The sequence below is a fragment of the Bos taurus genome, chromosome 2 (assembly GCF_002263795.3).
Source record: "Bos taurus isolate L1 Dominette 01449 registration number 42190680 breed Hereford chromosome 2, ARS-UCD2.0, whole genome shotgun sequence".
In the NCBI taxonomy this organism is placed as follows: domain Eukaryota; kingdom Metazoa; phylum Chordata; class Mammalia; order Artiodactyla; family Bovidae; genus Bos; species Bos taurus.
The window spans coordinates 126,808,991-126,836,877 of record NC_037329.1 but is presented as its reverse complement, the minus strand read 5'-3'; the positions used below and the strand labels follow the sequence as shown (position 1 = coordinate 126,836,877).

The window sequence follows — 27,887 nt, the reverse complement described above, 5'->3', positions numbered from 1 at the left end:
CCCCGCCAAGACAGCCTCGCGGAGCAGCCGGTATCAGGCGGGCGGGCGGTTTATTTGGGGCCGGGGGCGGGCGGCGAGGCCCGACGAACCCGAAGCAGCAGCGTGGCGTTGGGCACCAGGCCCGCGGCCTGCAGTGTGAGCGCGTCGTCGTTGTAGACTGTGGGCGGGAACGTACTGAAGATCTCGAAGGTGCTGGGCTCCACGGCCCTGGGGACAGGGAAGCACAGATCAGGCTGGGTCGTGGCGCTTGAGCCCCACTGCGGTCGCCAGCCGTGCCCCGCGCCCACCTGGCCTGTGCGAGCAGGGCGCGAACATCGCCGACCCTGTCTTCCGGCCGCATCATCAGCAGGAAAGCCTGCTCGCCGTTCTCAGACTTGATGCGCAGCATGGAGAGCAGGGGCGCCGGCGACTCCGGAGACTCCCGGCTCCTGCGGACCCAGAGGCCGTCAGTGCTCCCCCGAGGAACTCAAGCCCAGCGTCCTCACCTCTCCACTCGGCCCTCACCTCACACGCTCAGCAGCCAAGGCAGGCGTCTCCACCACGATCTCCTGGATCCGGACAGGCAATGGGCAGCAGTTCTGGAAAGCATTGATGGAGTGGACAGAGCCCTGGACCCTGCCAGAGTCAGGGCCTCCCCCAACCCCTACAGGGGACATCTCCCTGCCCAGGGATGGATGAGACCAGTGAGCCAAAAGGGGCCCAGTGTGTAAACTGGGGCCCAAGGAGAGGAAACAGAAGGGAAGCTTTGAGAGGTGGCTCCATCATTCCCTTATTCTAGTGGGGAAGACGTAATCCGACAGCGACCAGGCTGGATGCCTAACCCAGCATTTCCCTAGGGAAATGACACCTGAGCTGACTGAAGGATGAAGAGTTCTTAGAAATGGAAGGAGGGCGGGGGAAGGATATCCCAGATAGCATAGATGAGAGAAGGCTTCTGAGAAGAGGTGATATATTCGAGAGTCTGGAAAATCCCATGGACGGAGCCTGGTAGGCTACAGTCCATGGGGTCCCAAAGAGTCGGACACGACTGAGCGACTTCACTCTCTTTCTTAGTTCATGGCGATCAGGCTGGACTGGGAAGAAAGAAAAGGTAAAAGATGGGAAGAGGACCAGGAAGGAATGACAGGCTTTACCTAGGAACCACTGGAGGGTTTCAACAGGGAAGAGCCAAGATCCAATCTGCATTTTTAAAAGGGCACAGAGGCTGCTGGGGAAGGATGGCTGGCAGGGTGGGAGTGGAGGTGAGGTCAGTGAGGGGGCCACTGCAGTTGTCTGGGAGACACGGGAGCCTGGGCTAGGTTGGCAGGGACAGAAATGGAGAGAAGAGATGGATTTGGGAGCAGTTCTGGGGATCGACAGATCTGGCAGGACTTGGCCACGTGTGGTGAAGGCAGAGTCAGGGGTGGAAACGGGTTTGGTACCTTTCACGGGGAGAAGAGGACAGGGAGTGAGAAGAGGGAATGGCAAGTTCTGTGAAGCCCAGGAAGGTGTATTTCAGACTGAACCTCGAGGGGGTGACCTGGACTTGGGCTCACCCCCAACCTAGAGTCCCCTGACCTGCCCGTTCTTACAGCTCCTGCTCCCATATTGTGCCAGATGCTTTCTGGTCCCTACTCAGAGCCCTCAGCAGCTCCATCATTTCCAGGAGACGGTGGAACAGCTAGCTGTGAGGGGCCTGTCTCTCCATGCAGGCCATCCTGAGGGGCCCCCAAGCCTGAGCCTCCAGATTAACCACTGCTCTGGCCAGCTGGGTGAGGGTTGATGGCAACCACACACAGTAAGGCCCGGAGAGCCAGGGCTGGGCTCACCTGCAGGGTATCCCGGATCGGGCCCCGGATGTCAATCACCTCGCCTTGTCGGATCACAAATTTGGGGAGCCTGTTCAGAAACTTCTCGGCGGTCATCCTGGAGCCTGCAGGGAAGGCATCGGGGAACCTTGGTCGGGCGGGGACTGGAGTGATGGTGGAGGAGGCCCACCTGGAGCTTGTTGGGCACAGCATTCCCACCACCTGGCTCAGCCACAGGGCTGAGCTCACCTGAATGCTCTATGCTGTCCAAGGGTTTTCGAATCCTCTGCAGGCCTACCACGCGGCCCTCACCTGGGAATGGGTCCAGCCCATGCTCTGGGTAGACCTGACTGCGCAGGTCACTCACCTGGCAAGAAGGAAGGGAAACAGTGGCAGGCACAGCTCTTCAGCCCTGGGCTTCATCCCCACCCCTCCGTGCCCAGAGACCCCAGGAATAGGCCCGCGGGGTGGCCTGACACAATCCCCATTTTACAGATGAGGAAGCGGAGGCCCTGGGAGAGAGCAGGAGACCTGCCATTTGTGCAGCTCTCACCCACCTGATCCCTGCTCTCCCTGCAAGCTCCCCTCATCATGCCAGCTGGAGTCACAGTACTGACATCCCCCTCCCAGAGCAGGGGAGGGATGAGGGTGTTTAGGAGAGGCCAAAGCCTGGCTTGGCACGCACTGCCTCGAACACCCCCGGTCGTGACTCACGGTAGTTTCCAAGCCCGGCTGGCGCGCGCTCCCTCACATGCTCACATTGTGGAACTAACACACCACCCTCGGGGGCACCGCCTCAGGTTGGTCCAGTCACCCTCATCTCACCGCCCACCACCCCCACAGCAGGGGGCTGGCTGCACCTCAATTCTTTAGTTCCAACATCTGCCTCCTCCCAAGGCACTGCCTTCCACCCCAACCAGGAGACGCCAGGAGCCCCTAGGGGGAGCCAGGTCGCTTTTGCATGGACTCTTCACTGTCCCCAGTTGGTCCGGGTGTCCTGGACGTGGTGGAGGAGGGTCCCAGGCAGCTGAAGGCTGTGCTTCGAGGCAGCCAGCAGGGGGCACTGCCTGCTGCTCAGCCACCAGCCTTCCCTGCTTCAGGCTGCTGCTGCTGCTGCTGCTGCTAGAGCCCCAGGGGCCACCACAGCCTCCCAGCTCCCTTCCCAGGCTGGTTTCAGGCTCCCTCTCCTTCTGGAGAGGTCATCAGATGGTGGGGGGGGGGGGTCCCCTGAAGTGGAGTAGCGCCTCTAGGTGAGGCCTGAGAAAGCAATCCCACCCCCCCTGCAAAATCCCCACACTGGGAGTGAGTGAGTGGATCTGGGATCAGCCCATCACCTTAAAGGGGACGCCATCAGGGTACAGCCGCTGGAGCTCTGAGGGGAAGAAGCCATCCAGTATGTCTCGGAGGCAGCGCTGTGGGGAGAGAGGTCGGATGAGGCCTGGGCTAGACCCTGTTTCCTGTCTAGATGGCAGGCTACGGGGCCGGGCTCCCTCTGTGGATCCTACTCTGGAAGTAGAGCCCCAGGGCTCGGGCAGGTAGGAGTGCTGCTGAAGGCTGCACATGAGCCTGGGGTGCTGGGGGAGAGCTGGGCCCATTTAATGGTGAGCAAGGGGTTGGCCACCGGAGCAGCTTGAGGGTGCTTGGGCCTGTCTCCCCATCCCTGTCACTCCTACCTGTGTGGAGGGATCGTGGAAGGGCCGGAAGGGCCCATCGAACATCACGATGCCATTCCGGTAGAGCCTCAGCGGGATGGGTTCAAGGGTCTGGTGCGGCACTCTGTCGGGCACTGGCATCACCTGGGTGTCGCTGTCCTCCACCAGCTCGCTGAGATCTTTCAGGCTGGCCAGCAGCCTGTCAAAGTCCACCTCGGGAGGAACCAACGAGTCCCCTGGCAAAGCGGATAGACACCCATAAGCCTCTCTTAGGGGCTGCTGTGTGTTCCGGGGCCCTGGTTTCCATGGCCCCTTCCCACGCTGGGCAGGGGACTTAGCATCTCTTTAAGTGACCCCCCTGGAGAGGGAGAAGGACAGCTGACCTAGATAATAATACTGGCTGTCTTTTAGTGAGCATCTGCTTTGTGCGAGGGGTTTACCATCTATTATCCTATTCTCTCTTCATGCCAACCCTATGCTGTAGGGACCATGAACATCCCCATTTTCCATATTAGGAAACGAAAGGCTAGAGGTTAAAGGCTGGCCTAGGGACACACGAGTAAGTGGTGGGAGCAGGACTCATCCCGGGTCAGACGTGCCAGGCACGGGGTTAGCAGCTGAAAGGCTCAGTGCTGAGTTCCCAACGGTCTGAGCTCAAATTCCAGCTCTTCCCCTCCTTCCTGCATCACCCTGGTCAAGTCATTTTACCGCTCTGCACCAGAGCATTCTCTTCTGGAAGGGGATGATGACAGTACCAGGAGGGTGTGAGGATCCAAGAGGACCATGTAAGGCTTCCAACGAGCATGTGTCTGTCAGCTACTGTTAACAAGTCCACCGCGCAGGAATGGGCTACGAGCCAGGGCTTATTTATCTCCATTTTACACATGAGGAAACAGGCCCACAGAGACGGAAAGTGACTTGCCCCAGGCCACTTGGTGAGTTAGAAAAAGTGGTTGACCTAAAATCTGTTTTTCCCACCCATCTGCACCATCAGGAGAGGGAGGCGAGGGTCAGGACAGCCACTGGACAGAATGGACATGGGACAGACCTTGGATTGGACATATGTTTCTTGAGTCACAGAGCCCTTTGACAAGCTGGCAGCTTTGGCCTCTGCTTCTCCATATAGCTGTTCCTAAGCTTCATGGGGTGCAGGTGGGGTGGTGGGGACAGTCAGGACAGGTGCCAGCGCAGAAAGGGGGACAGGGCAGCTGGGATGCTGGTGGGGGGCAGGCCAGGAGCCTGTTCTCAGTCTTTGAAGGGATCTAGCCCCCAAGTCAGAGAAGGCAATGGCACTCCACTCCAGTACTCTTGCCTGGAAAATCCCATGGACAGAGGAGCCTGGTAGGCTGCAGTCCATGGGGTCTCTAAGAGTCGGACACGACTGAGCAACTTTACTTTCACTTTTCACTTTCATGCATTGGAGAAGGAAATGGCAACCCACTCCAGTATTCTTGCCTGGAGAATCCTAGGGACGGGGGAGCCTGGTGGGCTGCTGTCTTTGGGGTCACACAGAGTCGGACACGACTGAAGCGACTTAGCAGCAGCAGCAGCAGCCCCCAAGTAAGTCATCTACTAGGGTGGCAAGGCTACAAAATACTGATGACTGGGGACTTCCCTGGCAGTCCAGTGATTAAGACTCTGTGCTTCCAATACAGGGGGCGCAAGTTCGATTCCTGCTAGGGAAACTGAGATCCCACATGCCTGCCACACGGTGCAGCCAAAAGCAAAAAAATGAAAACAAACACCGGTGGGGCTTTCTGGTCCTCCTTGGAAGTTGTTTTTCACCACGACAGCCAAGGTGCGGCAGGATGTGGGTCAGGATTCTGGGGACCCAGTTCCATCCCCCACAGAGGTGCAGTTGCTGTACCGGGGGAAGTACAGATGTGGGCGGCCCTATTTCCTGTTGCCTTTGTGGCTGCTGCAACGGTAGGCCCCAGCTGGCCTTCCCCTCTGCCTGTCTGCACCTTCTACTGCTGTAGGGGCTGCACCTGCCCCACCCTCTCCTAGGGTCCCCTGGGGTCCCTGAGACTCCCACGAAAAACTCACAGAACATCCTGGGTATCCCTGGTATGAGTCAGAACAACATCAAGACACTATTTTCCTTTAATAACTAACTACTTTCAGAACATCTCCGTAAACCTAAAAATAACAACAGAGCAGCTCATCACTTTCCACGCCTGCCCCTGTCCCTAGCTTCCTACAGATGGGAAAGCGAGGCCCAGGAAGTCACGTGACTTGGCCAGAGGAGGCCATGCAGAGCAGAGCCAAGAGGAGCCGCCTCTTGGGGCCTGGGCTCTTTCAGGGAGCTCTTGGGTCGACAGGAAAGGCGCAGGCAGAAGGCCAGGGGAGGACGCCCAGAAGCAACAAAAGGGAAAGGGACAGTTTGCCAAGAAAATCTCTCCCAGCCAGGGTGGAGAAGTGAAAGCAGGGTGGGCTGGCAGGTATCAGATGCCACAGATCCGAAGTGAGACAAGGCACCCCCAGAGAAGGAAACGCAGCTCTGGACAAACCAGGGCCGAAAGAATAAGGCGGGAAGAGCCAGGCATCACCCTCTCGCAGCAGGGAGTGCTCAACAGAAGCCGGGGGCCCCCCAGACCCCCAACAACCTGGCAGCCACGTCACATGGGATGAGGCAGGTCAGACAGAGGTCAAGTGGGGCACTTGCTCTCTGAGCTGCAGTTTCTCCAGGGAGTTGGGGGGAGATACTAGAACTCTCCATCCTTCCCACAAGATCCGGGGGTGAGCTGACTACATGCCGAGCACCGAGAGGCAGGCCTTCCTGCTTCCACTCTACAGATGAGGAGACTGGGCCCAAGGAGGCAACACGCCCCGGGTCACGCCGTGTGCAGGGCCCAGGTGACCCTCGGCCTTTGTCCTCTGTGGCCACGCAGGCTGCCTCTCAGTGCTGGTTCTTCAGATTCTGCTTACGGGGCGGGGGGCGGGTTCCTTCCCAAGGATGGGCACAGTGCAGGGAGACCCTCATCCAACTTGTGAGGGCCCATGATTTTACTTCCGGAGGGGAGTGCTGAGGCTCGGAGATCGAGTCCACGCTCCCTGACCCTCGGGGCCCAGAGCCTCTGGGCCCCAGCTCTGCAGCCGCCGTCGGAAGGCTCTCCGGGCTCACGCTCTGGGGCCGTACGAGCAGGGCTACCACTTCCTAGCTGTGGGACCCTGGGCACGTGGGCCAGCGTCTCTGGGCCTCAGCTTCCTCTTCCACACAACGAGGACGATAACAGGCCGCACTTCACAGGGCTGCAGGGAGGCTCACGGGAAGTGCCTGGCAGACGGCCGCTGCTGTCACTTGCGCCCCTCCCTCTTGCTCACCTCAGGGTTCGGGGCGCCCTCTCACCACCTCTGAGGAGGCCCTTGTCAGGAGCCCCTCCCCTCACCCCGAGCCTGGGTCCCTGTTCCTCCTGGGCTTCTGGAACCCTCGGGCCCACTCTCGGTCCTTGTCACAGGTTGTTGTCATTTTGTCTTGTCTTCCTGGCTACACCAGCAAGAGCATCCAGCCCTGAGCCTGGCCCAGAGAGCGTTGCTGAAGAAGCCCTGGACCCACTCCTCCACCCACCACCCTGCCATCCAGCAAGCGTGCCTGGAGCGGCCATGCTCTGCCCGCCCTGAGCAGCATGGTGGTGCCCACGCCCAGGGTTCTGCCCTCCTCAGGCTCAGACTTGAGCAAAGGAGACGGAGACAAACGGTGCCCGTGGCATGTGGTTAAGTGCCACCAATGGGGCCGCAGGGCCCATAGGAGGGTTAGACCCTGTGACTACGTGCAGGTTGAGTGGGGGGCCCACCCTGGGCTGGCCCCTCGTGGGGGGCCCACCCTCGTGGGAGGCCCAGCTGGCTGCCGTGAAATGCCAGCAGTGGCTGAGGCACCCTGGCAGGCCCGTCCCCAAGCACCCAGGCGAAGGCGGTTGAACAGGAAGCAAACCCACTGCTTCCACACACCTGCAAGCCAGGCCCTGCTCTGGGGACTTTGCCTACAGTTGCTCCACTCTTCAGAGGAACCAGCAGGGAGAAAACAGGCCCCCAGAGCCTGGTTACCTCTGGCACCACAACCAGCCTGACTCAGCAGGGTCCGACTGCTCAGGCCACTCCTCTGAGCATCACGCTGCCCATCCCCCCTCATCCTGTGCAGGGGCTCCGACCACCCAAGCCAGGGCACCCAGGCCCTGCATGGGCATCTGTCCCTGGCCTTTGGGTCAAGCGAGCCCGTGCTGGCGCTCCGGAGCAGAGCAGGCCAGAGCAGTAAATGGACACAGTCCCTGGTCACTGACTGCGCATCGACCCGCAAGGATGTGCCACACACACTAGGGGCACGCGGGGCTCTCCATGGCCTGGGGAGGGGTGGTCAATCGTGCCATCTCCTCACTTCACAGGGCAGGATGTGGACTCAGAGGGGAAAGCGGTCTCCCCGCACAGGGTCTGATCTGACCCACGCCCCCCTCTTCAGCCAGGGCCTTTAAGGCTTTCACTCTAACGCAGGGCCCTTAACCATGTGCCCAGGCAGCTGCAGGGCGGCACCATGCCTGGCGCCAAGCAGGCGCTCCATGCACATTTGCTCAAGCAGGTGGGCTTTGAGCTGAGCTTCAAAGGAGTGGAGAAAAGGGGGCAGGGCACTTGGGGGGGAAGTGGTCACAGCACAGGCCTGAGCTGGTGGGAGGCGGCCAGCCTGCCTGAGGTCTAGGCCAACCCAGTTCCAGGGGCTCGAGGGCCACCTGGGGGTGAGTGAAGCCGGTTGCAGCCCCACAGAGGAGGCAGGGTGGCTTCTGGAGCGGAGATGCAGGAGCCTAGGCTTGGGGAAAAGGGTTGGGGAGGTGGGGATGGTAGGAGGAAAGCAGGAACTGGACAAGGGGTTGGAGGACTGAAGTGCTCAGAGGGGTGGGGAGAAGGGAGTGAGGACTCAGAGTTGGCTGGAGCTCTCAGCCCTGAGGCGCAGCACCTGACTCGAAGGCGGTTAGGACCAGAGCTGAACGGTGCCTTTCATGTCTCTGCACACCCCGCAGCGCCTGGCACGGCCTCCACGCAGCTTACTGGTGGGAAGGGGAGAATGACCTGGCCCAGGGCCAAGCCCTCGCAAGGCTTCCTCTCAAGCCCCTGGGCCCTTCGTTGGCCTAATCAACTGTCCTCCCTAAGGCAAGAGTCCCAGGCTCTAAAAAGTTTGGATCAGCCTGTTTGCCTAATACAGATACCCCAGCTCACCTGTCAGCTGGCCTGCTGCCCCAGGGACTGCGGGGGGTGGAAGCCAACAGCTGTTGTTGAGTCACTAAGTCGTATCTGACTCTTTTGTGACCCCCATGGATGGAAGCCCTCCAGGCTCCTCGGTCCATGGCATTTCCCCAAGCAAGAAGATGGGAGTAGGTTGCCATTTCCTTCTCCAGGGGATCAGACAGCCTAAGAAACAGGCCAGAGCAACAGGGCCAGCCAGAGACCAGCTTCAGGGACCCGAGGACCCTTGGGGCAGGGGCAAGCTAGCCCCTGGGGACAAGGCTGTGGGGAGAAGGGAAAAAGCTGGGGTAGTCCCTAGAGAAAAAGCTGCTAGAAATGAGAAACATGTTGTTCCTCTGGCAGGAGAGCTAAACTGAGGCCCCTCCCTGCTGAAGAATCGAAAGGCAGAAGAAAGACGGAGAGCTCGCGGTCGGGTGGCTTTCACAAGTGACTTCAGAGCGGCCGTACTCTGAGCAAAAACAAACAACGCAGGGGAGGTGGGGCTGCTCTCTCTTTGAGGGAAGAGGCTGGAATCCACAGAGCCAGGTCCAGAAACTGGCTGTCTGGTCTGACCTCTTCCCCAAAGGAGCAGGGAGGCCCCACTGCCCAGGAGGACGTCTGGCCTCCCACAAGTCAGCAGGGCCACACGAGGCCTGAGCCGGCACACCACACGGGGTGGGGTGGGGTGGGGGGTGTGTGTATGCGCGCGAAGTGCTGGCAGGCCTTTGGTCCTAGACCCCAGGGAGGGACATTCTTACAGCTTCTGGCGGTTGCCTGCCAGGTCTCGCCTTTCATCGGGGCAGAGGTCCTTGGAGACACTGAGCACTCTGCACAGGGTTCAGCTCCTGGCACGGCCTGAGCGCCATACAGTCCCCCAGCTTTGCCATGTCCCAAAAGGACTGGGCATCTTCCCCACAGCCCTGCTCCCCAGGGTCCCCCCAGGTTCCTCCCACCCTCTCCCTGATGTACAGTCATCGTCAAGACCAGGGATTCTCTTCCTAAATCTCTCTGCTCTGCCCCTCCTCACCAGCCCCACCCATATGCTGGGCATCATATTATCTTCTACCCTGGATGACTGTAACCACCTCCCAATGGGCTCTCAGCCTTAAGTCTTGCCCTTTCCCTCAACAGTCTTCAGACTTAAGTGCCTCTGTTTTCTTATCTGTAAAATGGAATTATTCCTGGCCCATGTCAAGGCTACTTATAAAAATGCCTTAAGTTAGTAATGTGGTACAAATAGGAAATGATACTTTTGCAAAAAGGGTGAGGGGGTTGTGCCCCGAGACTTAGGGGGATCTGCTCAAAGTGCAGAAGGTGGGACTCTCAGGTTTTCAGCCTGGGTTTTTACCCAGCAGGAAACTTATGAAATTAGGACAGGGTAGGTGCCTTCCAGATGGTCCCGAGGGCCAACCCCATGCTCCCACGAGACTGCCACTGCCTTCTGATGGCGGAAAACAATGAGAGCTCCCATTTGTGGACTGACAACCTGCAAGGTCAGTGCCAGATGCTGTGTCCAACTCACGGCTCCTAATTAACTCCACAGGGAAGAATGAAAGTGAAAGTCGCTCAGTCATGTCTGACTCTTTGCGACCCCATGGACTGTAGCCCGCCAGGCTCCTCTGTCCATGGGATTTCCCAGGCAAGAATGCTGGAGTGGGTAGCAGTTCCCTACCCCAGCCCCATCTACTGATGAGAAACTGGAGGCTCAGAGAATGGAACTTGAGTATCCAAATCACACCGGGGCTAGGTGGGAGGGCAGAGATGAGAACCCACCTCACATTCTGGTCACACCCAGGATAAGTGTGACCAACTCCACAACCTGGAGAACTACCTTCCAGGCAATGATGGAAGAATGGACCCAGCTTTCAGAACCCAGCCAGTTCAATGGCCCCAAATCTCTGGAGTGCATCCCTCTGGATATTAGCGGTAGAGTTAAAAAGTGGTGGCGTTCCACAGAAGTGGGTGGATTCCAATGGTTTGCTACAGATGAACCTGGAGAGGCAGTCTAAAGAGGTGGCTGAGCCCTTGGACTGAGAGGCGGCTTCCAAAGGATGGGGAATCGCTTCTAAGGGCCACAGCTTTTGAATGGGTGACATTTTGTAAACTATAGTGCCTGAGACAAGGGAGGTCTTGTTAACATTTTGCATCTCTGGGTCCCTGGAGCCTTTAGCAACTTGAGCAAGCAGAGTCCGGGGTTAGGTGGTCAGTGTTGGAGGCTGGGGCCTCTCTCTCCTGCCCCCGTGACAGCAGCAAGGCAGAGGAGCGGGGGCGCGAATGAGCTGGTGTCCCAACAGCTGCGGGCCATCCAGAGCTGTTGGAGTTTCCTTTGCAGGAGGGGCCAGGGTGGACCCCAACTCTACCTGGCTTCCAGAACTTCTTGGCCGTCATCCAGTCCCTCTCGCCATCCTCCGAGTCCTCCTGGTCCATGGGCTCACCCACCCACTGCAGCCCGTAGTCACCGAGGAACCGCTGGGAGGAGAGAAGCCGGAGGCATCAGGGGGCGCTCACTGTCAGCTCAGCCCCTTCCCAGGGAACTGGTGGCATCATGCAGCCCCCCACTTCAGGTCTTGGCCAATGGGGCCGTGGGGTTATGGGGCCAGGCCTCTGGGCCACTTCCTCACTGTGGCCTTGGGAGGCCCCTTCTCCTAGAGCCTGAGGCTTCTCCTTGTAAAATGGGAGTTGTCAGACAAAGCTTGTGAAGATGACTGACGTGTATGTCCTTAGCACAGACCCCGGCACAAGTAGGAACTCGCTGAAGGCAGCCATGATGGCTGCGGGAGGCCGTGTGGGTCTGGCCCGAGTGGGAGGAGGGGCAGGAACGCCTCGCTCTGCGGGCTCAGAGGTATGCCCACCCACGTGTGGCCTCTCCAGGGCTGGCCTCACAATCCTTTGCCACAGGAGGGCTTCTGAGTCGTCCATACTTCCTGGTGCTGCTTCCTCATCCCCACGCCCTTCCTCCACCCACTCCCGCTGGGCCTCCAGCTCCACAGCTCACTGCAGCTCCTTGCAGGCGGCCACCTGCCCAGTGCCTAACCCAGCAGGCACACTTCTGTGCTCATCTCTTGCAACATGTTCCTCTTCAGTTTCAGATTTCTAGCCACTTAAAAGACCTCCCACAGGCATCTCGGACCCAAACAGTCAAGATTCCCAAACGTCGATCCCTCAGCCTCCTGGTCTCGGTCAGTGGCGCTGGCTTCCTCCATCACCTGATCCTCTCCCTGCCCACCCCCAGGACCCCCAGGCCTGCGGCACCCGTGCCACAGCAGACCCGAGTCCTGCACCCGCTCTGCTTCCTCTCGCCTGGGCCAAGCCACAGCCCTCTTCCTCCCGGACCGCCAAACTGCTCGTCTGCCTGCCTTCCCCGGCCCACTCCTCCACCTCAAACCTGCCTACGGTTTCCACACTCCGGGATCCTGTTCCCCACTGCGCCTGGCTCCGGGATGTGGTCCCTGTGGCCTCTCCCCCTTCTCCCTTTCGCTCCCCACAGCTCCCAGCCACAAGCCCAAGACATGGCAGGAGGAAGTGGAAGCTTTCCTCTCTTTGGCTTGGATCCTCTTTTCCCTGATACCTCGCCTCATCCTCTGTATCTCTTGCCCAACGTCACCCCTCAGAGTGGCCCAAATCCCGGCTAGTCTCTGTTGCGTCACCCCTTGAACTATTTCAGCGTATTCTGTACTTGTGGCTCTTCCTACATACTTGTATATGTGTCTGTCCCCTCTAGACTGTCAGCCCCACGAGGGCAGGACACATAGGAAAGACTTTGGATGAGTTTCCTAAATTAAGGGAGCAACAGATGCATGAACAGTGTGAAGGTGGGAGCCCCAGTGCCCTCTGCCCTGGGTGGGCAGCCCTCGGCCCTGTGGTGGCGGCTCAGCGAAGCTGCATGGCTGTGGGCAGTATCCCAGTGGACTTCTCAGGGAGCAGCTGTGCGCCCACAGCCCCATGTAGGAAGAGGCCTGGGTGCCAAGGGCCCTCAGCTGCAGCAGCGGCTTGGGAGTTTGCATCTGTGCTCTTAGGTTGGGGCTTTGGAGAGCAACTCTGTGGAGCGGAGACCTCAGGAAGAGCTTCTGACAGGGCTGGTGAGGGAGTTGGGGCGTGGGGGGCAGCACTGAGGAAGCATGTGTGCCCAGGACCCTCCTTGGAGCCTAGGGTCCCTCCGGTTCAAGCCTTGCTATATGAGTGGGGGCAAGACAGGTGACCCTGGGTGAGTGCAATGCTACCTCCAGAGGCAGGGAGCGGCTATGAGCGACACGGCACGCACACATGGCCAGGCCCCACGCCGGGTGGCAGCCGTGCCGCACCCAACAGGGGAAAAGCATCCTTCCCTCCCTCCCTCGTGGAGTCTGTGGTCCCCCAGAGAAGAAGAGGTGTGGTTCTAAGAAAGCCCAGGAGGGAGAACCTGCCCAGGTCAGAGTTCAAGGGGGTCCCCTAGGGAAGGGCCCCCGGCCTCAACCTGACACTTTGAGAGGATGAGTGAAAACTCACCAGGGGGAGGTGGGAAAACCCATTTCAGGTGGAAGGGACGGCACTGGACCAAGGTCCTGAGGTGGGAAAGGACTTGACAGAGCCACAGAACCTGAGGCAGGTCCCCGCCGTGGCCGGAGGAGAGTGGTTGAGACAAAACTGAGGAAGCGGGGAGGGACCCTGTGTGGGGTGTGCGCTGAGGAGACCCCAGAGAAGCGGGCTCTGACCCTAGCTCTGGAGGCAGACAGCTGTGGGCACGCCACCTCCCTCACCTCCATCTCCCCAACCTGCCGCTGCAGCTTCGCACACACCGTCTCCAGCTCCTCCTGCCGCTGCAGGCTCACCTTGCCTGGGGAGGTAGCGGGGAGACGGGAGGGGTTCCACGGCCCCTGCACCTAGGCTGCCAGGCTGCTCGCTTCTGGCTTTGACCAGAGCTTTGGCCCGAGGCTTACCTGGAGAAGCTGCCCCTCTGAAAACTCAAGGGATTCCCCTGAGAGTCACCTCTTGGCCCCTTCCCCTGACCTTGAAGAGGGGACACCCGGGCTCTCAGGAGGTCACCAACCTCCATCCCCCCACCCGCCTCCCTCAGAGCAAGGCTCCTGGGGGCGGCATTTCCTCCAGGCTTTTCTGTACTCAGGGCTGGGCTAGGGCTGTGCCCCAGGGGACTCGGTCCCACACAGAAGGGCACCGTCCTGGGTGTCACTGCTCCTCTCTGGGCTCCGTTGTCCAGACCACTCCCCCCCATACACACACATGGGACTCAGCCAGATGCTCTGGAGCCCTGATGCCCAGGGGTCACTAGCCCCAGGGGAGGTGCAGGGGTGAGCTGGCCAGCCCGCAGAGAGGGCCTCTTACCCTGGTGCTTCTCGAGAGTCTCCACCATCTCCTCCAGGGCCTGTATCTTCCGAGTCTGCAGCAGGGAGGTGGGAGGGGAGCGGGCCTGGTGGCTTCCAGAGCCCACAGGAACCCCTTCCGGATGGGAAGAGCCTGCTTGAAGCCCCTGTCCCACCCTGGGTGCAGCCACCGCTCCTGTACCTCAGATGAGCCTTTTTGTGGCTCCACCAAGGTGGGGGAAGGGTGTGGGGCACCCCCAAGTGCCGCACTAAGCAGCCACTGCTGCCACCCAACCTGAGGGTGAAGGCCTAGCTCGGAGGTGAAGACCTTGAGGCTCCGTGCTCAGGTCACAGGGACCCACATCAGTCCCAGGCCAGACGTGGCCCCCGAGGTGGGAGGTCTGGTCAGGGAGATGGTTCGAGAACCCATCATCTCTGGCCTACTGCAAGAGTAGCCTCACTGGCCTCCCCAGCCCGGGCCCTTCCACCCCTCCGACCAGACCCTGGCCCTCTGGCGCTGGGGGCCCACCTTGGACAGTATCTCATCAGTCTGGGCCTTCACCTGCCGTTCCAGATCCCGCAGTTTCCGTGTCAGGGTGGCCACCAGCTCCGAGTCATTGTACACGGGGACTGCCAACCAGACAAGGTCCTCGAACCCAGCCTAGAGCTGAGGCTGATGGGGTGGGGGTCCAGGGGAGGGGGGAGAGATCCCCAAACATGGAAAGAGGCGTGCTAACAGCAGCTGCAACCTATACTATAGCCTGCCAGGCTCCTCTGTCCATGGGATTCTCCAGGCAAGAATACAGGAGTGGGTCACCATGCCCTTCTCCAGGGGATCTTCCCAACCCAGGGATGAAACCAGGGTCTCCTGCATTGCAGACAGATTCTTTACCTTTGGAGCCACCAGGGAAGCCCCTAGACAATGGGGACTGTTCTAAACACTTCATGTGTCAGCTTTTCTGAGGAAATGAACTGCTTTGGGAATCTGAGGCACAGAGATTCAGTAATGCACTCAAGACATACAAAGAAGTGGTACAACATCCAGGTCACATTACAAACAGTGTCGAAAAGTTCACCCTCAGCTGAATCACATGTCTAATCTCACCCCTAATTCACAGGCAGTACAGTGGACAGAGGAGCAAGTTAATGGCACGGGGACAAGTCACAATGGGGCCCATCCTGCAGGGCAGGTGGCCTGGACTCTTCAAAAAGCATCATTGTTTAAAAGAGGCAGGGACTCTGCTCTGCAGAAGTACAACAGTAAGACGCATGACACGACTCTCACGTAGAACCCAAATCAGTGAAAAAAGCTGTGGGAGGAATTTTGGAACACGGGGATGTCAGTTACTGAGTTGTTCACATTCCGAGGTGTGATCACAGCATCGTGGTTACGTATTTCCTTCTTCCTAGAAGACGCACAGGGAAGTGCTTAGAGCTGAACTGTCACGGTATCTGTGACTGATTTCCAAATGGTTCATCAAAAAAAATACACTTGTGTTCCTCCAGACGTGTATATGGAGAGAAAGGAAGCACAGCAAAATGTCACTTATTACCGAATACAGAGGGAGGATGTGTGAGCATCTGTTGAACTATTTCAACTTTTTTGTTGGCTGACAATGTTTTAAATTAGGGACTTCCCTGGTGGCCCCGTGGTTAAGAATCTGCCTTGCAATGCAGGGGACATGGGTTTGATCCCTGGTCAGGGAACTAAGATCCCACGTGCCATAGTACAACTAAGCCCACAGGCCGCAACTACGGAGCCCTAGGTGCCAGCCACAGCCTGCCCTGGGGCTTGAACAGACCTGAGCTAAGGGCAGGGCCCATGTGCGGCTTCATGCCAAGCCAAACTCTGAACAGGTCTGGGGTGCAGGCACGTGCCCAGTCAGCCAGGAGCAGAAGCAGCTGCCTCTGACCCAGCAGGCAGGAGGCGAGGCCATACCTCTCACGGCCTCTCTCACTGGGGTCTTTCCTGATGCCAGGGACTCAGACCCCTTTGGGCGTCTGCACTCACCTTGCCTACTCACAGGGGCACCTATGCCACCATAGCAGGAAGGGACAGAGATCCTTTCTTCTGAGCCATGAGCGCCATTCAGCATGTCCACCTCATCTTCTGCAGACAGGGATGCCCGGGTCACCGCTCTGCGGCTGAGGCCCTGGGCCCTGGCCGAGATGAAACAGCCTGTACTCTGTCCCTCTCCCCCTTCCCACTCCCCGCGTATGAGGAGAGAAAACTTGGGGTGCTGGAGAGCAAGGATCCAACCAGAACAGGCCTCTTGTTCTCCCAGCCCAGCTCCTGGGGGGCCCTGAGGGGCCAAAGCCTGCATCAGAGTTGGGGCTAGAGTGCTGTTGGGATGCAAAGGTCTGAGCCTGCAGGAGGCAAGGCAGCCATATGCGGACTGGGCTTCAAGGAGAAAAGGCTGTAATGGGCTGGAGGTGGCTGTCATGGGCGGGGGAGGCGGGTGGGGGTCTGGCGCCCTCAGAGCCCACCCCACAGTGAGCAGAGGGATTCCAACGTTAGTCAGGACATCCCTGTTCAGGGTGTGGAGTCTCCTAACCCGAGGGCTGCGGGCAGCACTGTCGCAGGCCAGCCACCCCGACTGACAAGGCAGTTCACCGTGCTCTTTCTCTCCATCCGCCCAAACACAAGGAGGCAAGGAGGGCCCGTGGGCCAGAGCCCACACTTACCATTTCCGTAGATTTTTATCCCCCGCCTCCTGGGAACGGGCAGGAAGGAGAAGGAAGACAGACAAGTTAAGACCCCCTGGACTGCCATGGCGAGGTGGGGGGTGCTTTGGCACCAGGTCCCCCCTCGCCAAGCCTAAAAAAGATGCCTCGTGAGGACACCCACCCCCAATCCCATCCTGGCCAGGGGGTGAGCCAAGGCACAGGCGTCAGGGTATCTGACTCCTCCCGACGGAGACAGATGGGCAACAGCTGAAGGGCAGAGCCTTAGGGAGAGGACCACAGGAGCGCCCCAGCCCAGGAGCCCAGCCCCAGCTCTGCTCTGAAATGGCTGCAGGACCCCAGGCCTGTCACTTAACCTCTCTGGACCCCTTTGGCCATGACACGGATGACTCAAAGTGGGGTTCAGAAGAACAAGGAGAGGGGTAAAAAAAAAAAATGCTTTGCAAAGATGAAAGCGACAGAATGATGACTAGGCTTCCCTTCACTGAGAGCCCAGCATGTAACGTGGCCAGGCCCAGAACGGCTGGGCCATCAGTGTCTGCAGAACTAATTCATGAACAACGAATAAATGGAAGAGCTACCCCACAGCCCACACCTCACTGGAGGGTGTGCTTAGACACATGGACAGCCTCCCAGAAGACGGGACGAGAAAGAAGAGGTGGCCAGGGAAAGATACATCACTTCTTACTGCTTCCCCAAGACGCTAGGAGTCAATCTCTGAGTTCATGGGAGGGGCCAGGAGGAGGCAGGGGCACGGACACAAAGATTCCAAGAGGCTGGCTCCTTACCCAGGATTCACAGGCTCCGACTGTAGAGGCACTCTCCGGGTCTTGCCAAGGGAGGCCAAAGGTGAGCTCATATTTCTACTTCTAGATTCTAGCCATCGGGAACCCCCTGAGAAGAAAGAAGTCAGCCCTTGGGGACAGTCACTGAGGACCAGGGAGCAGCCTGAAACCTGCCCTTCCCTGCCTACTTTTCCGAGGAGAGGGCACTGTCCAGGGGACGGTGCCCCTCATGTCTTCCCACAGCCCCTGCAGAAGTTTCTGGAGGCAACCTGGCCTCAGGATCCCATGCTTGATGCCCACCTGCTCCGCTGGATATCTAGCTCTCTGCTCTGCTCCTGGAGGCCTCTGGCCTAGCAGTACCCGAGAAATGGGCAATGGGGTGCGATGGGGGCAGAGGCTGGCCACTCGACCAGGACTTCCGCAGACCTCCATCCTGGGCACAAGACCACCCAGGTGGCCAGGGGCTTTTGTCCATCTATCAAGGACCTGGTCCTCACAAAGTTGCTCATCACAAAGCCCGGGTGTCCCTCCCCTCCTACTGGAACCAGGTGCCACTTCCAACATCTCAGAGCCAGAGAGGGGCAACCCCAAGGCAGGGTTCTACCAAGACACTGCACGTGGCAGGAAGTCAAGAGCCAGGCTCTGGACAGGCTCCAGCACCAGTATAGCCTGCGCCTCACTTTCCTGTAGCATAAAGTGGGGATGGTAACAGTATCAGCCAGGCAGGGGTAACACACTTAAATCACCTAGCCCAGGGCCACACGCAAAGGAATTACTTAAAAATGTAACTTGTGACTGCTGATGTTATTAGCACACAGAAGGCCCTCATAAATGTTTGTTTCCCTTCCTTTCCTCTTCCCTCAGGAAAGATGAATGAACATCAGGGATGCAATTAAAGGTCACTATTCAGTGAATTAAGTGTATCATGTGGCCAATATCTAGACATGTTGGTCAGACGACCTCCACTAGATCCTAAGTCAAGTCTTTAGCTCCACTTTGGAAATGCATGGCCCTGGCCTTCCCCCCGCATTTTCCCGTGAAGCAGGGACGGGGACCTGCATCACCAGGAGGCAGCTTCCTTGGTCCTGATTCTGGAGTTTGGGACTCATGCCCCTCCCTCACTCAGAGGTGCCCTCCAAGGACCAGGCCCAGAGTCTCCTCACCCCATCACCCAGCATCCAGCCTCCCCAATCTGCCCCCAGCCTACCTGCTGCTAAGTCACTTCAGTCGTGTCCGACTCTGTGCGACCCATAGACGGCAGCCCACCAGGCTCCCCCGTCCCTGGGACTCTCCAGGCAAGAACACTGGAGTGGGTTGCCATTTCCTTCTCCAATGCATGAAAGTGAAAAGTGAAAGTGAAGTCGCTCAGTCGTGTCCGACTCTTAGCGACCCCAGGGACTGCAGCGCACCAGGCTCCTCCGTCCATGGGATTTTCCAGGCAAGAGTACTGGAGTGGGGTGCCATTGGTTCCTGCCATCTCGCTCAGGCATCCTCGCGGTTTGTGTGTCCAAGTGTGATAGCCCCTGTGGCTCCCTGCACCAGTCTCCACACACCGCCAGAGGGATCTTCTTACACACAAAGCTGACAGGTCGCTTCCCTACTAAATACTCCCAATGGCTCCTTCTCACCCACAGGAAAAAAAAAATCAAAATTCCAGACTTCCTTGCTGGGAGCTGACTGTGGCACAAATCATGAACTCCTTATTGCAAAATTCAGACTTAAGTTGAAGAAACTAAGGAAAACCACTAGACCATTCAGGTATGACCTAAATCAAATCCCTTATGATTATTCAGTGGAAGTGACAAACAGATTCAAGGGACTAGATCTGATAGACAGAGTGCCTGAAGAACTATGGATGGAGGTTTGTGACACTGTACAGGAGGCAGTGATCAAGACCATCCCCAAGAAAAAGAAATGATAAAAGGCAAAATGGTTGTCTGAGCAGGTCTTACAAATAGCTGAGAAAAGAAGAGAAGCAAAAGGCAAAGGAGAAAAGGAAAGATATACCCATGTGAATGCAGAGTTCCAAAGAACAGCAAGGAGAGATAAGAAAGCCTTCTTCAGTGATCAATGCAAAGAAATAGAGGAAAACAATAGAATGGGAAAGAAAGACTAGAGATTTCTTCAAGAAAATTAGAGATACCAAGGGAACATTTCATGCAAAGATGGGCACAATAAAGGACAGAAATGGTATGGACCTAACAGAAGCAGAAGATATTAAGAAGAGGTGGCAAGAATACACAGAAGAACTATACAAAAAATATCTACATGACCCAAATAACCACAATGATGTGATCCCTCACCTAGAGCCAGACATCTAGGAATGCGAAGTCAACTGGGCCTTAGGACGAATCACTATGAACAAAGCTAGCGGAGGTGATGGAATTCCAGTTGAGCTATTTCAAATCTTAAAACATGATGCTGTGAAAGTGCTGCACTCAATATGCCAGCAAATTTGGAAAACTCAGCAGTGGCCACAGGACAGGAAAAGGTCAGTTTTCACTCCAATCCCAAAGAAAGGCAATGCCAAAGAATGCTCAAACTACCACCACAATTGCACTCATCTCACACGCTAGTAAAGTAATGCTCAAAATTCTCCAAGCCAGGCTTCAACAGTACGTGAACCCTGAACTTCCAGTTGTTCAAGCTGGTTTTAGAAAAGGCAGAGGAACCACAGATCAAGTTGCCAACATCTGTTGGATCACTGAAAAAGCAAGAGAGTTCCAGAAAAACATCTACTTCTGTTTTATTGGCTATGCCAAAGCCTTTGACTGTGTGGATCACAACAAACTGTGGGAAATTCTTCAAGAGATGGAAGTACCAGACCACCTTACCTACCTCCTGAGAAATCTGTATGCAGGTCAAGAAGCAACAGTTAGAACTGGACATGGAACAACAGACTGGTTCCAAATTGGGAAAGGAGTAGTCAAGGCTGTATATTGTCACCCTGTTTATTTAACTTATAGGCAGAGTACATCATGTGAAATGCCAGGCTGGATGAAGCACAAGCTGGAATCAAGATTGCCAGGAGAAATACCAATAACCTCAGATATGCAGATGACACCACCCTTATGGCAGAAAGCAAAGAACTAAAGAGCCTCTTGATGAAAGTGAAAGATGAGAGTGAAAAAGTTGGCTTAAAACTCAACATTCAGAAAACCAAGATCATGGCCTCTGGTCACATCACTTCATGGCAAATAGATGGGGAAACAATGGAAACAGTGAGAGACTTTATTTTGGGGGGCTCCAAAATCACTGCAGATGGTGACTGCAGCCATGAAATTAAAAGACACTTGCTCCTTGGAAGAAAAGCTATGACCAACCTAGACAGCATATTCAAAAGCAGAGACGTTACTTTGCCAACAAAGGTCCGTCTAGTCAAGGCTATGGTTTTTCCAGTGGTCATGTATGGATGTGAGAGTTGGACTGTGAAGAAAGCTGACCGCCAAAGAATTGATGCTTTTGAAGTGTGGTGTTGGAGAAGACTCTTGAGAGTCCCTTGGACTGCAAGGAGATACAACCAGTCCATTCTGAAGGAGATCAGCCCTGGGATTTCTTTGGAAGGAATGATGCTAAAGCTGAAATTCCAGTACTTTGGCCACCTCATGCGAAGAGCTGACTCACTGGAAAAGATTCTGATGCTGGGAGGGATTGGGGGCAGGAGGAAAAGGGGACGACAGAGGATGAGATGGCTGGATGGCATCACCAACTAGATGTTTGTGAGTTTGAGTGAACTCCGGGAGTTGGTGATAGACAGGGAGGCCTGGCGTGCTGCGATTCATGGGGTCGCAAAGAGTCGGACACGACTGAGCAACTGAACTGAACTGATCCAAACAAAAAATTTCCCTCCTTTTCCCCCTCTAATCCCATCAGTTCCGGAATCCTGCAGGGTAAACCCTGCACCTTTCTCACACACAGCTCCTCCTCCCGTGGCGCCGTTGGCCATCCTAGAGGGACTCTCACTGCCCTTCTTTGGGGCTGTCACAATGGCCCCAAACCGACTTCCCTGCTTCCAATCTCACTCCAAGCCAATCCAACACACCTTCTGCAGATCAATTTTCCCATGTGATCATAGGAGACCCCTGAGGACAACGGCTATTCCTTTCCTTCCGCCTGGGGACTTCTTGAGCGAAGAAGGGCTGTGTCTCCTCCCTCAGATTGGGAACCCTGGGGACAAAGCCACGTCTATTCCCTTCACTTTGGGTTTTTTCTGGGGGGGGTGGGGGGGGGGGGGAATGATGGGGCGGGGAGACTGTGTCTTCCTCCTCAAGCCGGAGGCGGCTAAAGGTTAGACTGCCTGCCTCTTCAGACTCAAGCTTTGAGAGTCAAATTGGTCTTCCAACAGGTCCCAGTGCTCTCCAGCGCGGACACGGGCCAGCAGGCTGCACACCTTCATTCCCTAAATCTCAGCTGGAAGCGCTCACCACGCGACTTCTACCACGAGACCCTCCCTGGAAGTCGTCAACCCTCTGCCTCCGCCCATAGCCGTGGTAGGTGGCGGCCTGAATCTGCTCCCAGGCGCGGGGAGTCTACTGGAGGGGCCGGGATGTGGGGCTCGCATGTCCTCGAGGCTCTCGCGGTGAGGGCCCCAGCCTATGTGAGAGGGACTCCACGAGCAGAAAGGTCTGGGGCCTTTCTGTAACTCACCACGCAGGCCGCAGAACCACCCGCGGCGCCGCCATCTTGTTGTCACACGGTTTCCCAGGCGACCAGGACCCGTGTGCTTCTCATTGGCTAATGCATGAGGAGTCCCTGAGCAACGAGGAGGCAGCGGAGGCGGGTACAGCTGTCTCTACTCGAATTCTATTGGCCCACGAAGTCTAAACTCATCGCGGGGAATACTGCGAATCCCAGAACCCACCGCTCTGAGCGGACTCGGGGTTTAGGGAAACTTGAGAGTCCTTTCCTACTACCCCAGGGCACAGAAAGCGGAGAATTGGGATTAGATTCACGAAGCTGCTGGAAGCCTCTGGACCTGAATGTGCAGTCCTGACCATGCCACTGTTTTATTAAATTGATTTTGGGAGAAATTACATTTATCCTGCTGAGCTTGTTTTTCCATCTGATCAGTACAGTACTAAAGGGAAGTTATTTTGAGCATGAATTGAAATGATGCAAGTACTTAATAAATGCTTCTTAAATCTGCATTTCTCTGCTAATTTCTTGGCGCCCCAAAGAGACGCTCAGATTCTATTTCCTTTATGTAAAAATTCGAGTAAGACTCCTGCCGTTGGGTGAGATACTTAGAGTGACTTTGGGTGAGACCCTTCCCCCTCCCGAGCCTCACATGAAAAACAACCTGTTGGATTAGAGCAACTAGAGATAGTTTTGTTAAGAGCATGGTCTTTGGCACCAGGAGTCCCAGGCTGTGTGTGTGTCCTTGAGCAAGTTACCTTAATTTCTTTTGTAAAGTGGGGATAATATCAAACCAGTCAATCCTAGAGGAAATCAACTCAATATTTATTGCAGAAGCTCACGCTGAAGTTCCAATAGTTTGGCCACCTGATGCGAAGAGCAGACTTGTGGGAAAAGACCCTGATGCTGGGAAAGATTGAGGGCAAGAGGAGAAGAGGGCAACAGAGGATGAGATGGTTGGATGGCATCACTGACTCAATGGACATGAGTTTGAGCAAACTCCAGGAGACAGTGAAGGACAGTAAAGCCTGGTGTGCTGCAGTCCATGGGGTCCCAAGAATCAGATATGACTTAGTGACTCAACAACCACCACAAACCCACCCCACAGAGTTGCCATGAGAATTAAACGAGACAATACATACTGAATACCTATCACAATACCCATACAGAGTAAGTTTTCAAAACATTTCCTGCTTTTAACTTTTGTTATCATTATCTCACTTATCATTATCTCATAGTCATCCAGCTGTGATGATCTGGGTGTCTTATGATTTCCAGCACCCACTTCCTTATAACTTGGCTCAACTACCAAAGCCCTTTATCTGTATGTCTCCAACTGCACTTATTAATATTTTCCATTTGACTCTCTAACCTACTGCTTTTAGGGGAGGGCAGGCTCCTTGAGGCATTCTTTACACACCAATTGGAAACTGAAAGGACCTACCAATTAATGAGCATCTTCCAAGTGCCAGATGCCAAAATTATGAGCTTTAGAGATGAGAAAACTGAAGCTCAGAGAAGTAAAGCAACTTGCTCAAGACTGTGCAGGTAGAAAGCAGAAAAGTGGATTCAAACCCAGAATTGTCTGCCTTCAGAGTCTGTGCTGTTTCTTGAAGCTCCCACTTTAGTAAAACAGGCAGGCAAAGATAAGTCAGGGTGCAGATGGTACTGGTTCATGGCTAAGGGAAGAATTCAAGTGGAAAGTGTGACTGGAAGTTGGAGGTAGGAGACCTCTCTTGCCGTGAAACTGCGCTCGGGAAGTTCTCTGAGGCTTAAGGTGTATGAAATGAGAAAGTCTGGGGCCCAGTGTTTTGGGGGATTGGTAGTCAGAGAATTAGCAACCTTATACTGTCACCTTGCTCATGTTCCTTCTGCTCTCAAAGGTAAGCAAGGACCGTCACTATGGGAGGCAGGGGCGCTGGCCTCATGGGCCCTGTTGTGCTCTGCCTCTCACTTCCGCAAGACTAGGGAGTGAGTTGGCGTTTATCCAAGCATCGGGGTTTACAACATACCTCCCTCCTTCCCAGGGCTGGAAGCCTGGCCTGAGATTCTGCAGTAGGCAGACACTCAGCAAATATCTAGTTCCTGTGAGGGAGATGGGAGCCCTCTAACCTGGCAGGCAGTTTATTATTTTTTAAAGAGAGAAATCAGAGCCTTATTGTAGAAGTATACATTTTCTTCGTAGAAACTTGGAAAATAATCATAGTCATCTATTGAGGAAACACGGGCAGCATAATTTAATAAGTCTATGGGGCTGGGCTCTATCGCTTGAGGTGAAGTGGAGTGAAAACTGCCTTCAGTCGTGTCTGACACTTTGCAACCCACCCCCAACCCCCCATGAATAGGACCCCATCAGGATCCTCTGTCCATGGGATTTTCCAGGCAAGAATACTGGAGTAGGTAGCCATTTCCTTCTCCAGAGGATCTTCCCAACCCAGGGCTCAAACCCAGGTCTTCTGCAAATTCTTTACTGTCTGAGCTACCCAGGAAGCCCCGCTCTGTCACTCAGCTGGCTGTCTCTGCTCCAGTTACTCCACTGAGCCTCAGTTTCCATATCTGGAATAGAGATTCTAATCAAACCTACCTTGTAGGGTTATTGTGCAAACTAAATGTGTACAATTCCTCATAACATTGTTGTGTTACTGTTTTTAGAAAGCTGTTTTCCAAAAACAAAGTTATAAGAGTGAAACAAGAGTCTAAGCTCACCTAACAGTTACTTTTCTGACTTATATTTTTCTATCTCCCATATTAGGTGGTTCTAGAAATCTTTCCAAGGTCTCCAGGTTCACAAAAGATTTGAGTGTTGGAAGGACATTGGAGGAAAATTTGTCCAGCTTCCAAATTCACCCAGGATTACCTCTGGATTTTCTGGGGTGGGGGCCACTTGGCCTCCTCTTAGCTCCATCCTGGGGTGGATATTCATTCCTCTGACAGTTGTGGAAAGGCCCTGGAATGGGAGTAGGGAGGCTCTTTCTGCGCCTGCTCCCCACCTGTGGGATGAGGAAGTAGACCCCATCCCTGGGGTCTGAGGGTTCTGGAGGCCTCTATTCTTGAGAATAGACTGAGTACACTTTGCAACTAAGTCATTTCCCAAAGAACTCTTACCAGTTATGACCCCTTTGGCACTAAAGAGTTTATCAATTCCTAGCAGGTCAGGAGGGAGAGGTAAAGACTAAGGGAGAAAGAGGTCCTGTAAGTCCAAGCATTCCTTCACAATAAAAACCTTGTCGTCTCTCCCACCTTCCCCCTCTTCTCCACCCATATCACCGGCACCGTGGGTCAAGCCCATCCTAGCTCCTGTCGACATTTAGGACCTTCATATCGTATTATGTGTCCTGCCCTTCACCCTTCTCAATGTTTCAGAAACCATCATGCTCTCTACATTCAGGCCTCTCCTGCCAATGAGAACATCCTCCTTTGCCTTTTCCCCCTGGAAAAAAATCCCCTCCATCCTTCAAGAACTAGTTCAAACGTCCCCTCATTCATGAATACCCTCACTCCCCACAAGTAGAATTGTTACACTCTACAGTCTAAGAGCCCTGCTGCCGTTATAACATCCCTTATTCCATTTTGTGATTTTTTTTTCAGTATGTGTCTCCCTTGCAGACTTTGAACTTCTCAAGGGAAGGGATCCTTACCCATCTGTCTTATTTGACTCACGGTAGGTGTCAACAAATGGCCTGAAATGAACGGCTGAACAAATGGATGGAGGCTTCCCTTGGAATGCGCACCCCTCTCTCTGTGGGGGTGAAAGCTGCAGAGCAGATCAAACTGTAATGTGAGACGCAAGCCCCTCCCCGCCCGTCCCCGCCCGTGCTCTATTCCATTCTGTCCCCGAGCTCAAACACATATTGTGCAGATGCCCATTGCGGGACTGCCCTAAGCTGGGCACAGTCATTAAAGAACACTGAGAAACTGGGATGGGGAGTCATCTGAGGTGTTTTGCATGCTCAGGTTCCTTTTTTCTTTGGTTGCACTGGGTCTTCCTTCCTGCACATGGGCTTTCTCTAGTTGAGGTGAGTGGGGGCTACTCTTCACTGCGGTGCGCGGGCTTCTCACCGCAGTGCCTTCTCTTGTGGAGCACAGGCTCTGAGGCCCGCAGACTCAGTAGCTGTGGTGCGAGGCTTTAGTTGCTCCACAGCAGGGGGATCTTCCCAGACCAGGGATGGAACCTTTGTCCCCTGCACTGGCAGGCAGATTCTTAAGCACTGGACCATCAGGGAAGCCCCCCAGGTCCCTCTTGTTCTGCACAAACACTCCCTTTGAGTGGTCTTCCCTGAACACTAACCTACATATGTCCTCCCCTCATTTCTCTTTCTTCTCACTACCCTTTTGACTTCTTCATAGTGTTTATTGAAGTCTTAAATTACCATCATGGTTAATGTTTTCTCCTTTCAAATGGGCTTCCCAGGTGGCTCAGTGGCAGAGTCTGCCTGCCAATCCAGGAGATGCAGGTTCACTCCCTGGGTCAGGAAGATCCCCTGCAGAAGGAAATGATAACCCACTCCAGTACTCTTGCCTGGGAAATTTCATGGATGGAGGAGCCTGGCGGGCTATGATCCATGGAGTCACAAGGAGTCGGACAGGACTGAGCACACACACACCCAGATGTCAGTTCCATAACATCAGGGGCTATGCCGCTTTTCCCCCCACTTCTGTAGCCCCAGTGTGTGCAGTACCTGGCACACAGCAGATACTTAACAACTAACTATATTTGGCTATAATATTCTATTATCATTTTCCACTTTACTAATTCTCTCCTCATTTGTGTCTAATCTGATGTTAAACCTATTCACTGAGTTCTTAATTTCTATTATTATATTTTTAAGTTCTAGAATTTCCATTTGGTTCTATTCTATAATCTATAGTCCTTGGTCTTGTCTTCTATATATCTGAATATACTAAGCATTATTAGTTAAAAGCTTGGTTGATAATTCCACTATCTGGATTTTCTGTGTAATTGTTCCTATTATTTATTGCTCCTCTTATTTTTTGTTTGATTTTTGATCATGTTGTCTTCACTTTCTATGAGGGGTTGGGCTGTTGTTTCTTGTTCATTTGTACTCCTCATGTATAACCTTTCATGCTCCCAACCCAAAGCCTAGTGGAGGGCGGGGGAGTTTGCCAGGGCCCTCCTTTCTTAGCAGGTCTTAAACTGCAGTTTTCTCCCCCAGCTCCAGAAATCTGTGGAAAGCTCTGCACAGCTTCTCAACTGTTTCTTCCGGAAGGAGCAAGTGCTTTTAGAGGAAAAGCAGCCCCAAGTGAAGGGCTCACATCTTTATTCCCCTTAATTCTTTTCTTCATTGGTAACTGCCCAAATATTTAGTCTGCTATTGCCCCATAATAAGCATTTATTGACCTCATGAATACAGGCATGCAAGGCTCAGAGGTAAGGTGTGATCGCCTTGTATTCACTTATTATTCAGCTGGCCCTGACACCTAACTGCCATATTCTGCCTTGTGCTGAGTTAGAGAGGTGACAAGACCTAGAGGGACCTGGTCTTGGGTCAAGCTACTAGACAATATTCTTAGCAGACACAATCTTTAGAGCAGTGGCCAACAGAAGGAGCTCTTGGAATACTGAGGAACCCCCTCCCTTTGAAGGAGTTTCTAGCATCAGGGAAATGGAAATGTTCGCAGAGGAAGGGGCTTCTGAGCTAAGTCTTCTTTTTTTAAATATTTATTTTTATTTACTTATTTATTTATTGGCTCACCAAGTCTTAGTCGTGGCATGTATGATATTGGATTTTTGTTAAGGTATGCAGGGTCCTAAAGGAAATCACTCCTGAATATTCATTGGAAGGACTGATGCTGAAGCTGAAGCTGAAGCTCCAATAC

General features: G+C 54.8%; 1 protein-coding gene across 5 annotated transcripts; it reads right to left on the bottom strand.

Annotated features, from left to right (window-relative positions):
• Positions 1-33: 33 nt before the first annotated feature.
• On the bottom strand, positions 34-22,117 carry UBXN11 (UBX domain protein 11). Of its 5 annotated transcripts, XM_005203147.5 has the most exons (16): positions 22,062-22,117; positions 21,457-21,581; positions 17,418-17,523; positions 16,630-16,658; positions 15,956-16,054; positions 14,474-14,574; positions 13,967-14,021; positions 13,384-13,460; positions 11,008-11,116; positions 3,461-3,675; positions 3,122-3,199; positions 2,037-2,154; positions 1,809-1,912; positions 505-578; positions 288-428; positions 34-207 (listed from the first exon to the last, which is right to left on the bottom strand). In XM_005203147.5, the coding sequence occupies exons 3-16, from the start codon at positions 17,486-17,488 to the stop codon at positions 51-53; spliced, it is 1,428 nt and encodes a 475-aa protein (XP_005203204.1). In that variant the 5' UTR covers positions 17,489-17,523; positions 21,457-21,581; positions 22,062-22,117; the 3' UTR covers positions 34-50. The 5 variants fall into 5 exon arrangements, with proteins under 5 accessions (XP_005203204.1, XP_005203203.1, XP_024857168.1 ...); XM_005203146.5 differs by lacking the exon at positions 21,457-21,581; XM_025001400.2 differs by lacking the exon at positions 21,457-21,581 and having other exon boundaries at positions 505-548.
• Between the last annotated feature and the right edge of the window lie 5,770 nt (positions 22,118-27,887).

Bases quoted from the DNA above. Each gene is read 5' to 3' on its own strand.
- UBXN11 (XM_005203147.5), bottom strand. From the start codon at position 17,488: ATGAGCTCACCTTTGGCCTCCCTTGGCAAGACCCGGAGAGTGCCTCTA. The intron at 16,659-17,417 runs GTAAGGAGCCAG...GCCCGTTCCCAG, and splicing joins TCGGAGCCTGTGAATCCTGG to GAGGCGGGGGATAAAAATCT. The intron at 11,117-13,383 runs GTGAGGGAGGTG...CTCTCCTCCCAG, and splicing joins GGCAGGTTGGGGAGATGGAG to CGGTTCCTCGGTGACTACGG.